The 15,640-nt window shown below is 36.7% G+C and overlaps 1 protein-coding gene across 2 annotated transcripts in view; it reads left to right on the forward strand.

Moving 5' to 3' along the window:
• The first annotated feature begins 5,256 nt into the window (after window positions 1-5,256).
• The window catches only part of DMXL1 (Dmx like 1), a 131,063-nt gene continuing 120,679 nt past the window's right edge, over window positions 5,257-15,640 (forward strand). For both annotated transcript variants that reach the window (XM_068535756.1, XM_068535757.1), the window contains exon 1: window positions 5,257-5,800. In XM_068535756.1, the coding sequence (XP_068391857.1) occupies window positions 5,714-5,800 (87 nt within the window). In that variant the 5' untranslated portion in view covers window positions 5,257-5,713. The remainder of the gene's footprint in view (window positions 5,801-15,640) is intronic.

Genomic DNA, 15,640 nt, shown 5'->3' on the forward strand with positions numbered 1-15,640 from the left:
TGAGTTAGATTTTGTGGAGGGTGTAAGGTCTGTGTCTAGACTAATTTTTTTGCACATAGTTGTCCAGTTTTTCCAGCACCATCTTTGCTCCATTGCATTGCCTTTGCTCCTTTGTCAAAGATCAGTTGACTATAGATCAGGGTCTATTTCTGCATTCTCTGTTCTGTTCCAGTGATCTATTTGTCTATTCTTTCCCCAAAACCACACTGTCTTGATTACTGTAGCTGTACAGTAAGTCTTGAAATCAGATAGCATCAGTCCTTCAGCTTTGTTTTTCTCCTTCAATATTGTTTTGGCTATTCTGGGTATTTTGCCTCCCATAAAAATTTAGAGTCAATTTGTCAATATCCACAGAATAACTTGCTGGGATTTTGATTAGAATAATCCCTCCACTTCATTACTGTCCCAGAGCCCAATGCTCTCAAGTTGCTCCCGGCTAAACAAAACTGCCTGCTGCTGTCTTCCACATGGCCTCTCCTTTGCCTTTCAAAATTACATCTCTTGACTTCTGCTTCCCCCTTAATGAAAACTCCAGTAGGTGTTAGAAGACCCACAATCTGATGTATGTGACTTATTGGTAGTTCCAAAACATTCCAAGAAGTATTTGCCTTTAACCAAGTGAATACCTATAACTGTCTGTGTATCAGGGAGTTTTCTGGTTGGAGATGTTTATTTTACCATTTAATAAAAGCTGCCCTTTATAGTCTGGGCGTCGGTCAAGGTAAGGAGGTGAGCTTTCCTTCCATCTTGAGGAAGGAGGAGAAAACTGTTTTGGGAAGATGGTTCTTTTTACCAGCTGATCACTGAAGACTCAACTTAAAGAAGTCCTGTATCTTCTTATCTTGCCAGCTAGGGAGTAAATAGTAGGCCCTGACTGAATTTGCTTTGGGATTCAGGGGGCTTTGGAGAACACGTAAAGGGCCTTTGCAGCCCAAGAGATCTGAGTTCAAATCTTTGGGTGGCAATATGACCTTGGGCAAGTTATTTAATTTCTTTGAGTTTAGGTTTCTTCATTTGTAAAACAGAGATATTACCCTCAGAGGGTTGTTGAGATTTAAATGAGATAAATAAAATACCTATTACAGTGCAGAGCAGGTGTTTAATAAACACTAGCTTTTATAAATAATTGCCCTTTAATTGTTTATGGGTGGAAAACCCTCCAGTTGAGCAAGTGAGGGTGAGCCAATAGTATTTAATGGCAATCTTCAAATATTAGAGGCATTGGAATTAATTTTTCTATAGTAACAGTACTATAAATAATGGCTAGGGTCCTATATCATTGTTCAAATATCTATTTAACCTATAATATTCCTGATGGATTTTTCTATAGTAAGGTTGCTGTTGGCAATACAGGCAGGTTTCTGGGGCAATCAATATCTTAGATGCACAGAGACCCTCATTATTTTTGTGAGATAAGGAGTTCAGAATGCTTACGTGAAATTCCAGCAACATAGTCCCCCTGATTCAGCCTTTGTTATAGGATTAGGAACTCTTTTCTTCTGACCTCCCTCATCTATTGGGTGTTGGCTGTGGGGATGGAAGCCCCTCTTGGTGGGTCCCTTGGCACAAGCCCTAGGAGGAAAGGGATTTATATTAATGAGTTTATGACAGCAGGGAGGAGGGTAATGACAGGGATGTCAGTAAATAAGCTAGTGAGAAAGAGGCATGGTTACTTCTCCATCTGAGCTGACTTCCTATATGCTCCTCCTCCCCCCCCCAAAAAAAAAATCTCAGAGTTTAGCCTGTTTGCTTTTCTTTACACTGTAACCACCCCTCAAGTCTGATAAAAGTCCCCTTTCCCTTTAAGACCACCACGAAGAGAGCATATCTCTTTGTCCTGCCAGTCCCCAAACCCACAGTACTTTGGTTTTCTAAGAGATTTTGCTGCTAGCAATAAGGCAAAATAAGGCAAAATTTTATTTAAAAAAAGACTTCCTTTTTCAGAGCCATCCTTCCTCTTTTAGTTCTTAGAAATAAAGCTGAAGAATAAAACTAAAGAAACTACAGGGAAAAAAAGAATGAAAGAAACTAAAGGGAAAAACCACAAAGGCACGTAGCCTTTGAGCATTCAAAGGACAGAATGACAAAATTCCATTACAGTTCAGGGAGTAGTTAGATTCAAGAATTCCCCTGGACTTTTTGTGTTAGGAGGTGGACTTGTGGCCTTTGGGCAGAGGGGACAGGGAAGGGAGGATGAAAGGCGTAATTTACCTCCAACTCTTCCATTTCCTTATCTTACTAATTTTGCTACAAGGTCAGAGTTATGCTCAAGTTGCATAAGAAGTCAGGACTGGATTTAGGATTGAATAGAACCTTATTAAGGGGAGGTGAGTGACATTACAGGGTGATCTATGAAGAGCAGCAGTTTGAAAGTAAAGGGATTGTCTATGGCCACTTCTCCAAGGTAGTTCTTCAGGGACTCTTTTTATATATATGTAAGTCAGGTCCTGTCTATATTCAGGGTTCAACTATTAGTGAGGATCTACTCGGTGCTATGATAAGTACTGGGGAATCAGGGATACAATAGATGTATTTAAAGATGCTTGTGTAATCATCAACATGAAATGTTTCACTAATTAAGCTGAGTGGTCATGCAGTACAACAACCAGTCTGCACAGCAAAAGCTATTTCATAGATCATAGAGCAGTAGAGGATCCTTCCTATACATTAGGGGTCGGCAAACTTTTTCTTTAATGGGCCAAACAGTAAATATTTTGCTTTGCAGGATATATAGTCTCTGTTGAAACTACTCAACTCTGCAGTTGTAGTCTGAAACCAGCCATAGACAATATCTAAATGCCTATGCATTGCTGTGTTCCAATAAATTTTACTAATGGACATGGGAATTTCATATAATTTTCATGTATCATGAGATATTTTTCTTCTATTGATTTTTTTCAACCATTTAAAAATGTAAAAAACATTCTCAGCTCAAGGACTATATAAAACCAGACAGCAGGCCGTAGTTGTAGTGGAATAAATAGATATAGTAGAAGGATTTAGTTGTTTCATTGAAACAGTTCATCTGCTAAACTTCAAAGATAGGTTGTTGAATGGGCATTTTTTTCTGAATAAGAGTAAAAGGAATGTCCTCACTTCTCATTAGTTGTTGTACTGCAGTCCCATAGTTTTGGATACAGACTGGGATGGCCTCAGAACATTTGTGGTGTCTCAAACATCACTGGAAAATTTGATTTGGACTGAGGTTTGACACTATATGGAAAACTTTAGAAAGAATATGTCAAAAGGTTAGATTTAATTTAATAATAATAATAATGAGTACCTAACATCTATTGAATTCTGACTATGTGCTAAACACTGTGCTCATTTAATCTTCATAATTGTATGAAGAAAGTCTATGACTATCCCCACTTTATAGATAAGGAAAGTAAAGCACAAAGAGGTTAAGCAACTTGTCTAAATGATTGATTAGGCCAGGAGTCAAACTCTGTTTATTTCAAGGATGAAGGAATTTAATAAAAACTAACAGATGTTTATCAGGAATAAAAATGCCAAGCACAATGTTGTTGATAATCAGGTTAAACTTGTTAATTTTACAGATGAGGAAAACAAAGTTTACGAGACATTTTCCATGGTCACACAGCAAATGACAGATCAGGAGTAGATCTCAGATTTTCCAAATACTAGGTCCCTTAGTTTCTTTTATTCTGCTATACAGTATGCCCTTCAAAACCAAAAGATAGGCAGAATAGAATGAGTAAACATGTTAAACTTTGGGCTATATACAGAATTTATGTGGAATATAAAAAAATCTTGATTTAAGATCTAAAATATAAAATTAACTTAAAGTCATTTAAAATAAAATCTGAATTAATAATTAAAACACAAATTAAACTGTAAGTATGTTAGACCTCAATAAAATAGTTTTTTTTTTTTAAGACAAGTTAAGTTTTAAATCCCTCATTTTTATGAGGAGACTAGGATAAATAATGGAATTCATTTACATCTTTCAAATTAAAAAAAGGGAGATGGCTCTTAAATTTATTTCTTAAAAAGTTTTTATTATAGTTGATTTACAATGTTGCATTAGCTTCTGCTGTACAGCAAGGTGTATCTGTTATACATATACATATATCCACTAATTTTTAGATTCTTTTCTTAAACTTATTTTTTAAGTAACTTTTTTTTATTGCTAAACAAAGTATATGTACACTGCAAAAAACTTAGGGAAAGCAAAAGTAAATAAAATTACCAGTACTCCTCCTATCCAAGTAATAGTGTGAACTTTTTGGGGGGCTGTTTGTTTTGTTTTCTGTTTTTTGTTTTTTACCACAAGGGTATAAAATCAAAATCAGTTCAGCAATTTTTTTTAAAAACTACTCTTTTTTTTGGTGGGGAGTTCCTATTTACATTCACTCTTAACATTTTCTGAACACCTAGGTTGGAAAGGGCACTGCGCTAGACACTTGGGATACAGGACAGTTTGTCCCTAAGAGGGTACCTGGGAGGAGACATAAACAGATGTTTATCCATAATAATACAAAACTTGTGTTAAAATACAATGAGAGTTGAATCTCACAGTTGAGACTGTGACACTAAACATTCCGGAATTCTTAGGTTTTTCCAAAACAGCTCAACGCAGGGCTGGTGCAGTACTGTTATCAGCACTACTTCAAAACGAATGTTAAGTTAAACATTGGTGAAAACCCTTCATTTTAGTACTTGTCAACTGTTTAAGCCTTTCAAAATTTTCCTTTTTAGCGAACTGGAAACGCGCGTCCAGCCGGGGTAACCATTGCGCGGGGACAGAGACACTGCGGGGTTCACATTCACTTGGAGTATTCGCGGGCCGCCTAGGGGAGCGGTGCTTGTTGGGACTTGTAGTCTCTACCAGGACCGAAGACACCGCAACTGCATTTATAATGCACTTCTCCCTTTTAAGCTTTCTGGCCCAACAGTCACATTAAGCCCTAACCTAAAGCATAATTTGACAACCCTTACCTCTTCCAAGGCTCTTTACGTTTTTACTAGGTTCCTTACGTTCAACATTCAAACGCACACCGTCCCTCACAAGCCTCAAAGAGATTGGTCTGTCCTCAGCAGTGGGCGGAGCCTTAGGTGGACTGGATCTCTGGATTGGCCAACATCTCACTCGAAGAGGCGTTTTCCACTGGCCGTTCTGTACACTGTGGTAAAAAAGTAAAGCCTTTACCGCAGTGTTCCTTTTCGCCGCGAGAATCTCGCGATATTTCCGCCAAAGGGACCTAGCGACGCGTAGAGAGCCGCCGAGGCCAGTGGGGGTGGCAGGCACCGGAGCAGGGAAGAGCCAGGTCAGGGGTGGGGAGGACGAGCGAGTGCTGCTTGCGCCACTTGGGTTCGGTCCGGGCCAGCCACCCAGAACCCAGAGGAAGTGTTGTGGACGGCGTGTCCCTCCTGGCCGGTGAGTCGGCCCGGGGTCGCGGCCGCTGGGTCGACCCCGAGTTTCACCTGGGCCCGCGCGGGTTGTGACAGGTGCGCGGACGAGCGCGGCGCTCCGCCCGCTCGCCGGTCCGCCCCCTCCGGGCCTCGCCCGCGTGGGCTCGGGATGAGCTGCGGGCCGCAGCTGAGCGTCGTCTCCCGCTCCTGGCGCCTGTCGCTGCCGCCGTCTCCTCTCAAGAGTGGCCGCCGCCCGTGAGGGAAAGAGGGAGGGAAGCGGCCGCTGACCCCGGGCATGAGCCGGACGCGACATCCGTTGCTGGATTAAGGCGCCGACATGAACCTGCACCAGGTGCTGACTGGGGCTGTGAACCCCGGCGACCACTGCTTCTCTGTGGGCAGCGTCGGCGACCAGCGCTTCACGGTGAGTGAGGGAGGCTCCCGCGTCGCCCGTGGCGAGTCGGCGCCCCTGAGTCAGCCGGGCTCGGCCCAGAGTGAAGGGCAGAGGCCAAGAAAGCCTCGTCGCCCTCGGCGGGGCGTCCGCTACGGAGGTCCCAGCTCCTTAGGGCCGGCGGACCTGGCCTTTGAGAACGAAGGAGGCAGTAATGCTTCGGTCATTGAGTTACTTAATGTACAGAGGCTAAACTCGGAAGTTAGAATGTTTTGTAGGATTTTTAAAGTTTTTAATCTGACGTCCTCGGGCTGGGGAGGTTTACTAAAGTCGTTTATCCGAGAATCGTTGGTGTGTAATGTGTGTGGGGGCTTTTTATTGCCCCACTCTATAGGCTCTAATTGTCAAGTTGAGGAATAATTGGGATTGGTTTCATTTCTTCCTCTAAGTTTAGGTCAAGTGTCTTTGTAGTTAAAAAGAGTGGGTGTCTTAAAAACAGGTAGCTGTCAACAACTAGCGCTGAGTAAAAATATAGTGAAAACAGTGCTTTTCACTTATTTTTCTTTAAATTCACTGGGAATAACTTTGGAAAGAAAAAACTATTTTTTGTAAATGGTTCACTCCTGCCATCCTTTTAATTCCATATGTAACAGTTTAGTAGTCCTGGGAGGCTTATATTTATTTTAGATTGTTCACATTAATTACTAAAAGTTGCATTACTGTTTCTTAGGAAAACTCCTCTTTGGTGTGTAGTGGTAATTCCAGGTTAAAGTTTAAATGGAAGTGTCTTGTTTTTCATTTGTTTTCCCCAGATAGTGAAAGGAAGAGGGCCCCAAACTTCTGCTCCTTACCAGTATATTGACATTTTCTGCCTTAACCATAGCGGGTTTTTTTAAAGAATTAAGTATAGTTTTTATAATAATTTCAAGCTATAAGTCAGTATTGCACATGATAGCCTATATCTGAATATATGTATAGTGCTCATGATTTTTGCTACAACTTGAGTGGCTATCTCTTAGTTGTGATTAAAACGTAATTTTGCATAAAAAAGTGAAACAAAATAAACACCTTAATAGATGCCCCAGGTTTTCTTCTCATCTGATTTTGACTTTTTTTGTCGTCTTCATCAGTCGGAATAAATAATAAGAAAAAAAAGTAGTTATTATTTAACATGGTGTAGGCATTTAATACCTGAATTGTGCTTTTAGATCTCTGCCAACCAAGTACTTTGCTTTCAGATAGAGTCTGTACCTCCCCTGTAGAGTGACTCATACACACCTTAACTTGCACTTGACACTAGCAGTTTTAGAGATTCTCATTCTAAAAGTTGACCTCGCCTCAGTGCTCAAGAGGAGAGTGAACTCTGAGGGTCTCAGTGGGCAACCATAGTCTCCCCGCAGTTAAACATTGCTCACTGCTCTTGCTGTTTAGAAAATAAAGATCATCCTAAGAAGATTTTGCTAGTGGGAGATTATAGGATGGTAACATTACATTCTCTGCCATCGCCTAAAATTATATGAGTGCTTCCTCCAATGTAAATTCTAACAACTTTTTCTGAGAAGGCATTCAGAATCTATGTAAGCTGTGGTGTGAACTTCAAAGCATATACAATATGTTGGCCTATTTATACACCTAGATGACCCTTCTAAGTGTATATAAAATCTTGGTGAATGCTTCTGTTATTTTAAAGGAGAGATGAGTTAATGTGCCAAAGATAAGACTATCCTACGCCATCATGTAGCTTGTTGCACAGTTCTACTGAATTTTAGTCTGTTTCCATAGACCAGGCTTTAATCATCTCCCACAAAGCCTACTGCAGATTTCTTCCAGATCTCAGGAATCAGTCCAGTAAATAAGGGAAAAATAAACATTTTGTTGTTATTTAGTATAAAGAGATCCCAGGTCTCTATAATTTTGTTGGTAGTTTATTAACAATCATCTTTTTTCCTTTGCAGCTAATCCATCCCTGACTCTCTAACATTAAATTGATAGTTCCATTATAAGCCAAGTTTCTTGCCCTCAGTCTACTGGACACTATATACATCTTAAATTTATTTCTCTTGAAATTACTATCTTTGTTAAAATGTAAAATCTGTTGTTTACTCCTTGAATTTTGTTTTTAACCTCTTTTGATTTTGGCTTCTTTTTCTTTTCATAGAAAGAGAACAAACATTAATGGTAGATGGTATGTGCAGACTAAAAAACTCTCTCCAAATTCCAGTTTTACTTGAGCTAGGGACGTGAAATCTTCCTCTTGCAGGCCCACTTGAAGAATTACTTTGTTTCTCCTGTTACATTATGCCTTCTCTAAAGACAGACTTTACATTAGTAATTCATCTCTTTGCATGTTTGCAGATAACTTATTTGTTCTTGTTTTGAAAGATTACAAGAGATGAGATCCTGTTTTCTGAATACAGTCTGACAGGTTTTAAATTGAAATGAAATTGAGTGCCATTTCTCATGGATTCTTGATTTTAAAATATGAAATTAATATAGTTAGTATATGTAAGTATTAGATACTTTTTTACTACTTAAACTGGCATCAAACAATTTTGACTTTTCTCTTAATAAGAAAGCTTCTAGTAGGCAGTGACCTTTTCTCTTATACTTTCAAAGCACTTTATTTGCACTTTCATTATATTAGTGACCTGTCTTGCCTTGTGTATGTCTTCCACAGTTTCATTGTGAGTGCCTGGAACAGTGATTGAAGTACTGGTGTCACCTAATAGTAGAGTCATTACCTGAATTTGATTTCCAACCTAGTCCTTATAGTTAGTTATGTATCCGTGGGCAAGTTCTTTTACATTCTTTGAATTTCTTTTTTTCTTATCTGTAAAGTGGGGCTAAAGAAGAACTTATTCATAGGGTTGTTACATGAAAAAGTGCTAATAAGTTCATTGCTTAGTACCTGTAAAACCCTTAAAAATGTCAGTTATTATAAAGGCTAAACTCATTATGATGCATAGCACATAAAAAGTGCTTGATAAATACTGGTTGAATTGATGACTAATTGATAAAGAAGCCTTATTGCTATATAATTAAAAATGGTGTTTTTTAAAAAATATTTTTAATAATTTAGATTTGAGTCCAAGTAAAATACTTCAATTAAAGTTTAAAAAATTTTTTCTGAAGTCATTTATTACACATTTTGCCATAAATATCAGGTGAGTAACCAGGAGAGATTTCAGATATCCGAAGCAAAAATTCTTTAATTTTTCTTTATTTACATGAATTTTTCTCTCACTCCTTTTCCTTTGTTAATTTCATACTGTCTTTAGAGTGAAAGTATATGAGCAACCTGGTTCTGATCTGTTGATGACTTTTGTTTTTAGAATAAAAATTTTATTTGTAAAAGACAATAAGTTAAAAACAGGCATAGTTAGTTAGAATCTGGATTTTCTAATATTTCTGTGCATGCTAGTGACATGTGCTTTAATATACAATAGATTATCCATACTTAGTGTTGAAATTATGTTTTTACTGAAATGGAAAGGGAGATAATTTCCAAGAGACAGATTGTGTTAATATTTAGGACTTGCTGTCTCTAGTTTGGAATTTAAATGCCTTTGCTATACGAGGGATAACAAACATGTAATAACTCCAGACTCCCTTTTGTATTAGACAACTCTGTGTTCCCAGCCAAGGGGACCCAGATTAGAAGTCAAAAGACTGACTGCAGCTCTCTGGGTGTTGGTAGAGAAATGGAGGCTGAATTAGCATTCTCCTTTCTATAATAGTAAGCATCCTTTAGTTTAACTTTTTGTTTTGTTTACTGTAGGGAAGCCTTTATAGGAGGTTCTTGTTTTGGAGAAGCACGTTAATGTTTGTGGATGGAGAGATACAGGAGGGGAAAGTTTGATACTGTTTGTATCTGGAGAAAGAGAATGATTTTTGTGGTGCTCATATGCAATTACGAGTACAAATTGGACTTCTTTTTAAATATTTAGCCTATTTTAAAATTTTATGTTTTAAATAGTATTAAGGTACCTTTAAAATTATTGAAGTAATACGAATTCTTAATGTTGTGTTTAAAAAAATGAGAATAATGTTAATTACAACATGCCAAACATAACTCATTTAACCAGGAAGTATACCAGGAAGAAATTCTTTGGGATATTTACCTGGTGTGGTTGGTTAAAACAAAACAGTGAAAACAGGAAATCTAAGTGTTGTACAGAAATCACAGGATTTCCAAATTAGAATGCTGACTGTTGCAGCCTTGAGTAATTTTTGAATATTCGAGAAGGTTGTCTGCCAAATTTAAAGTTAAAAATCATGTTTCAATTGTATGCTTGAAAGCACACATATGAACTCAGTTCTTTCTTTGCACCTTGTTTAGTCTCAAAGTTAGTAAACCCAATATTACGTATGCCTAATAAAAGGATTTTCATTTCTCAATTTAATTTTCATTGCTTAGTAATAGGTTATTCTGGTTACAGATCTTTTGACAGAAGCAGCTAGTGTACCAATTACAATATATACATATTAATTTTGAAGCTTAGATAGCGTGGCAATTTATTTGATAAACCAGTGCTATTCTTATTGTTTTGATAATAATAGGGTACCTTGAAATGAATTTTTCAGAACAATTTATTTTGGAAAAAATCTATAAAACTAGTTTTAGATTTTGGTTTAGAGTGTTATGTATAGTATTACATCTTAGGTTTTTATTTAAAACCAGGTAGATGGGTTATTTTTATTTAAGAATTAGTAAAGATAGATTATTTAAAAATCACACACAGCCCATTTTATTTATTTTTTCTTCTTTATTTTGTTTATGTGTGAATTACATTGATTGACTTTTAAAATTGAAGTACAGTTGATTCATAATACTGTGTTGGTTTCAGGTGTCCAGCAAAGTGATTTGGAGATGTGTGTGTGTAGGTGTGTGTGTGTGTGTATATATATACACACACACACATATATATGATTATTTTCTATTATAGGTTATTACAAGAATATTGTTCCCTGTATTATACAGTAAATCTTGTTGCTTATCTGTTTTATGTATAGTAGTTTGTATCTGTTAATTCCATACTCCTAATTTATCACTTGCCCCCCTCCCTTTTCCCTTTGGTAACCATAAGCTTGTTTTCTATGTCTGTGAGTCTGTTTCTGTTTTATATATGGATTCATTTGTATTATTTTTTAGATTATACATATAAGTAATATACAATATTTGTCTTTCTCTCTGTGACTTCACTTAGTATGATATTCTCTAGGTCCATTCATGTCACTGCAAATGGCAATATTTCATTCTTTTTTATGTCTGAGTAATATTCCATTGTATATATGTACCACATCTTCTTTATCCATTCATCTGTTGATGGACACTTAGGTTGCTTCCATGTCTTGGCTGTTGTAAATAGTGCTGCTATGAACTTTGGGTGCAGAGCCCATTTTGAATTAAAGTTTGTTTTCCTGGTTTGGTTTGGTGTACTTCCATGCTTATTAACTAATCATGTTGTATAAACTCTAGAGATTGAATTAATTTTAATAATCTATTAAAAATATCCATAAGAAGATATGTCTATTTCAAGTGATTTTTGCATGATATCCAGTTTGGATTTTCTGTACAGATTCATCTCTCTATTTTTTCCCCCCAAGCTTTATTGACATACAGTTTACATGAACATTGTGTAAGTTTAAGGTGTGCAATGTGATGATGTGATACACATATATAGTGTGAAATCTTTACCACAATAGGGTTAGTTAACATATCCTTTAACTCACATAATTACCATTTTGTTGTTATGATGAGAACATTAAAGCTTTATTCTAATAGCAGCTTGCAACTGTACAATACAGTATTGTTAACTATAGTCACCATGGCGTACATTAGATCCCTGGAACTTATTCATCTTATAACTGAAAGTTTGTATCCTTTGACCAACATCTTCCATTTCCCCCATCCATAGCCCCTGGCAACCACCATTCTATTTTGTTAGTACAATGTTTCTATTAGTACAATGTTTTTAGATTCCACATATAACTGGAATACATATGCACATTATTTGTCTTTCTTTGTCTGACTTAGCGTAATGCCCACAAGGTTGTCACAAGTGGCAGAATTTTCTTCTTTTTTATGACTGAATAATATTCTTTTGTGTTTGTGTGTGTGTGTGTAAAACGTATTTTCTTTATCCATTCATTCACTGATGGACACTTAGGTTGTTTCCATATCTTGGCTATTGTGAACAATGCTGAAATGAATATGGGAGTACAGATATCTCTTACAGTGATTTCATCATCTTTGGATATAATCCTAGAAGTTGGATTGGTGGAATATATGGTAGTTCTGCTTTTAATTTTTTAAGGACTCTTCCATACTGTTTTTTACAGTGGCTGTGCCAATCTACATTCACACCAAGAGTGCACAAAGATTCCCTTTCTTCACATCTTCACCAACACTTATCTTTTATCTTTTTGTTGATAGCATCCTAATGGGTATGAAGTGATATCTCATCCAGTTTTGATTGGCATTTCCCTGATGATGAGTAGTGATGTTGAACATCTTTTCATGTACCTGTTGGCCATTTGTACGTCTTCTTTGGAAAAATTTCTGTGTCTTCTGCCCATTTTCAATTGGATTGTTCATTTCTGGTATTGAGTTATATGAGTTCCTTATATATTTTAGATATTAACTTTTTATCAGATAAGGTTTGCAAATATTTTCTCCCATTTTTAGGTTGCCTTTTCATTTTGTTGGTGGTTTCTTTTGCTGTGCAGAAGCTTTTCAGTTTAATGTAGTCTTATTTATTACTGCTTTTGTTGCTTGTGTTTTTGGTGTGCAAAAAATCATCACTAATTGTCAAGGGCCTTTTCCCCTATGTTTTCTTAGGAGTTTTGTGGTTTCAGGTTTTAGATTTAAGTTTTTAATCCATTTTTGAGTTGATTTCTGTGTGTGATGTAAGGCAAGGGTCCAATTTTATTCTTTTGTATGTGGATGTACAGTTTTCCCAGCATCAATTTATTGAAGAAACTATCTTTTCTCTGTTGTATATTCTTGGCACCTTTGTCAAAGATTAGTTGACCATATATGTGTAGGTTATGTCTGGGCTCATGATTCTGTTCCTTTGACCGATGTGTCTGTTTTTATGCCAATACCATACTGTTTTGATTTTTATAGCTTTGCAACATAGTTTGAAATAAGGAAATGTGATGGTTCCAGCTTAGTTTTTCCTTAAGATTGCTTTGGCTGTTTGGGGTCTTCTGTGGTTCCATGTGAATTTTAGGATTTTTTTTTTTCCCTATGTGAAGAATGCCGCTGGAATTTTGATAGAGATTACATTGACTCTATAGATGGTTTTGTGTAGTATGGACATTTCAACAATATTAATTCTTCCAGTCCAAGAACAGAAGATGTCTTTTCATTTATTTGTGTTGTCAGTTTCTTTAATCAATGTCTTATAGTTTTCTGTGTACAAGACTTTTCACCTTGGTTACATTTATTCTTAAGTATTTTATTCTTTTGATGCTGTTGTAAATTGGATTTTCTTAATTTCTTTTTTGAATAGTTTATTGTTAGCATATAGAAATGCAGTTGATTTTTGTATGTTGATTTTGTATTCTGCAATTTTGCTGAGTTCATTTATTAGTTCTGACAGTTTTTTGGTGGATTCTTTAGGGTTTCTATATGTAATATCTTGTCTTCTGCAAACAGACAATTTTACATCTTCCTTTCTGATTTGAATGCCTTTTATTTCTTTTTCTTGCCTAATTGGTCTGGCTAGGACTTCCAATATTATGTTGAATAGAATCGGTGGGAGTGTGTGCATCCTTGTCTTTTTCCTGATCTTAGAGGAAAGCTTTTAGCTTTTTATCATTGAGTATATTAGCTATAAGCTTGTCATATATGGCCTTTATGGAACCATCCTTGCATCCCAGGGGTAAATCCCACTTGATTATGGTGTAAGATCTTTTTAATGTGCTCTTGAAATCAGTTTGCTAGTATTTTGTTGAAGATTTTTGCATCTATATTCATCAGGGAAATTGGCCTGTAATTTTCTTTTCTTATAGTGCCTTGTGTAGCTTTGGTATCATGGTAATGTTGGCCTTGTTAAATGGCCTCTTCAGTTTTTTGGAAGGGTTTGAGAAGGATTGGTGTTAATTATTCTTTAAATGTTGGGTAGAATTCACTGGTAAAGCCAACTGGTCCTGGGCTTTTATTTGTTGGGAAGTTTTGATTACATTATCAATTAGTGTATTATATTTTCTCAGTTTTCTAAAAGTAAATATTGATAGTGATAACCCACACAAACTAAAGCTCTTCGGGAGGGGGAAGCTAGGGTGGTTATCCTCAGTATTTTCTTAAGTGTACAAAGGATTACCAGAGAGTTTGAGAACCATTGCTTTATAGTATTCCATTGTATGATTATACTGCAGTTTTTTTTTTTAACTTTTTATTTTACATTGGAGAACAGTTGATTAGCAATGTTGTGTTAGTTTCAGGTGTACAACAAAGTGATCAGTTATAAGTATCTATTCTTTTTCAAATTGTTTTCCCAATTAGGTTGTTACAGAATATTGAGCAGTTCCCTGTGCTATACAGTAGGTCCTTGATGGCTATCCATTTAAAATACATATACTACAGTTTATTTATGCATTCTATTATATGTTTGAGTTGGTTCTACTTTGGAGCTTTTATGAATAACTATGAATGTTCTTGTACATGTCTCTTAGTGTACATATAGACACATTTCTGTTGGGTATAAACTTAGAGGTAGAATTGCTGGATCATTGAGTGTGCCTGTGTTTAGCTTTCCAAAGTAGTGGTACCATTTTATTTTACATTCGTATCAGCAGTTATGGGAATTCTGGTTGCTTTACATCCAAAGAAGTCATTTTTAATTATAGGAAGAAATTAGGGGACAATTATTAAATTCACATCATGTTTATTTATAAGGCATTGTATGGCAGCATAGCAGAAGGAGTAAGAGCATGTTCTTTCCCATTAGTTATAACTTGCTTTCAGTCTCATTTGTGTCTCATACTAGCTCTGAGACTTGAGCCAATTACTCAATCTAAGTTGACTTTCCTTATCAGTAAAATCGATTGATTATAGTAAATATCTCACAGGATTTGTTGTGAGGATTAAATGAGATACCAGTGAAAAGCACTTAGCATTTGGCCCTGTCAAAAACAACAAATAGGCTCAGATGACTACAGTGAATGAAAGATAGAGGAAAGCGCAAAAAAGTGCCCCCCTCTCCGCCCCCATCTCTTTTTCTGGCTTTTTATCTGTATCCTTTATCACACTGGTAAACAGAAGTGTTTCCCTGAGTTCTTCGCACTGTTCTGGCAAATAAATCCAAGGGGGAAGAGGTCATGGGAACCTTTGACTGGGACAGAAGTTGTGGGTAATCTGAGGACCTACTACTTGTGATTAGCATCTGAAGTGGAGGGCAGTCTCAGTTAAGGCTGAGCCTTTAACTTGTGGGATCTGATGCTATCTCCAGGTAGATAGTATCAGGACTGAGTTAAATTGTAGGATACTCAGTTGGTGTCACAGAATTGCTTGCTTGGTGTGGTTAAAACCCCCACACATCTGTTGTCAGAAGTGTTGTGAATGTGGTAATAATGTGAGAGCAAAGGAGAACCACGGGAGGAAGACTAGTTTTTTCCTTCTCACTCTCCAAGGCTGCAAATATATAGTCAAATTCTGTGTTCGTAAGTTACTTAGTTCCTGCCTGCCTTCTTTTTTTCAGTGTAGATATAGTATTTGTTTGAAATGTAGTTAGTTCCTTTGTTTCACCTCCCCTCCCATTCTGATTGATTTACATCAGTTTTTTGAATATGTATGATGTTAACGTGTTTCAAAAGTCATAACTAGTGTCCACTGGTAGATGAATGGATAAAGGTGTGTGTGTGTGT

The sequence above is a fragment of the Eschrichtius robustus genome, chromosome 2 (genome assembly GCF_028021215.1).
Source record: "Eschrichtius robustus isolate mEscRob2 chromosome 2, mEscRob2.pri, whole genome shotgun sequence".
Taxonomy (NCBI): domain Eukaryota; kingdom Metazoa; phylum Chordata; class Mammalia; order Artiodactyla; family Eschrichtiidae; genus Eschrichtius; species Eschrichtius robustus.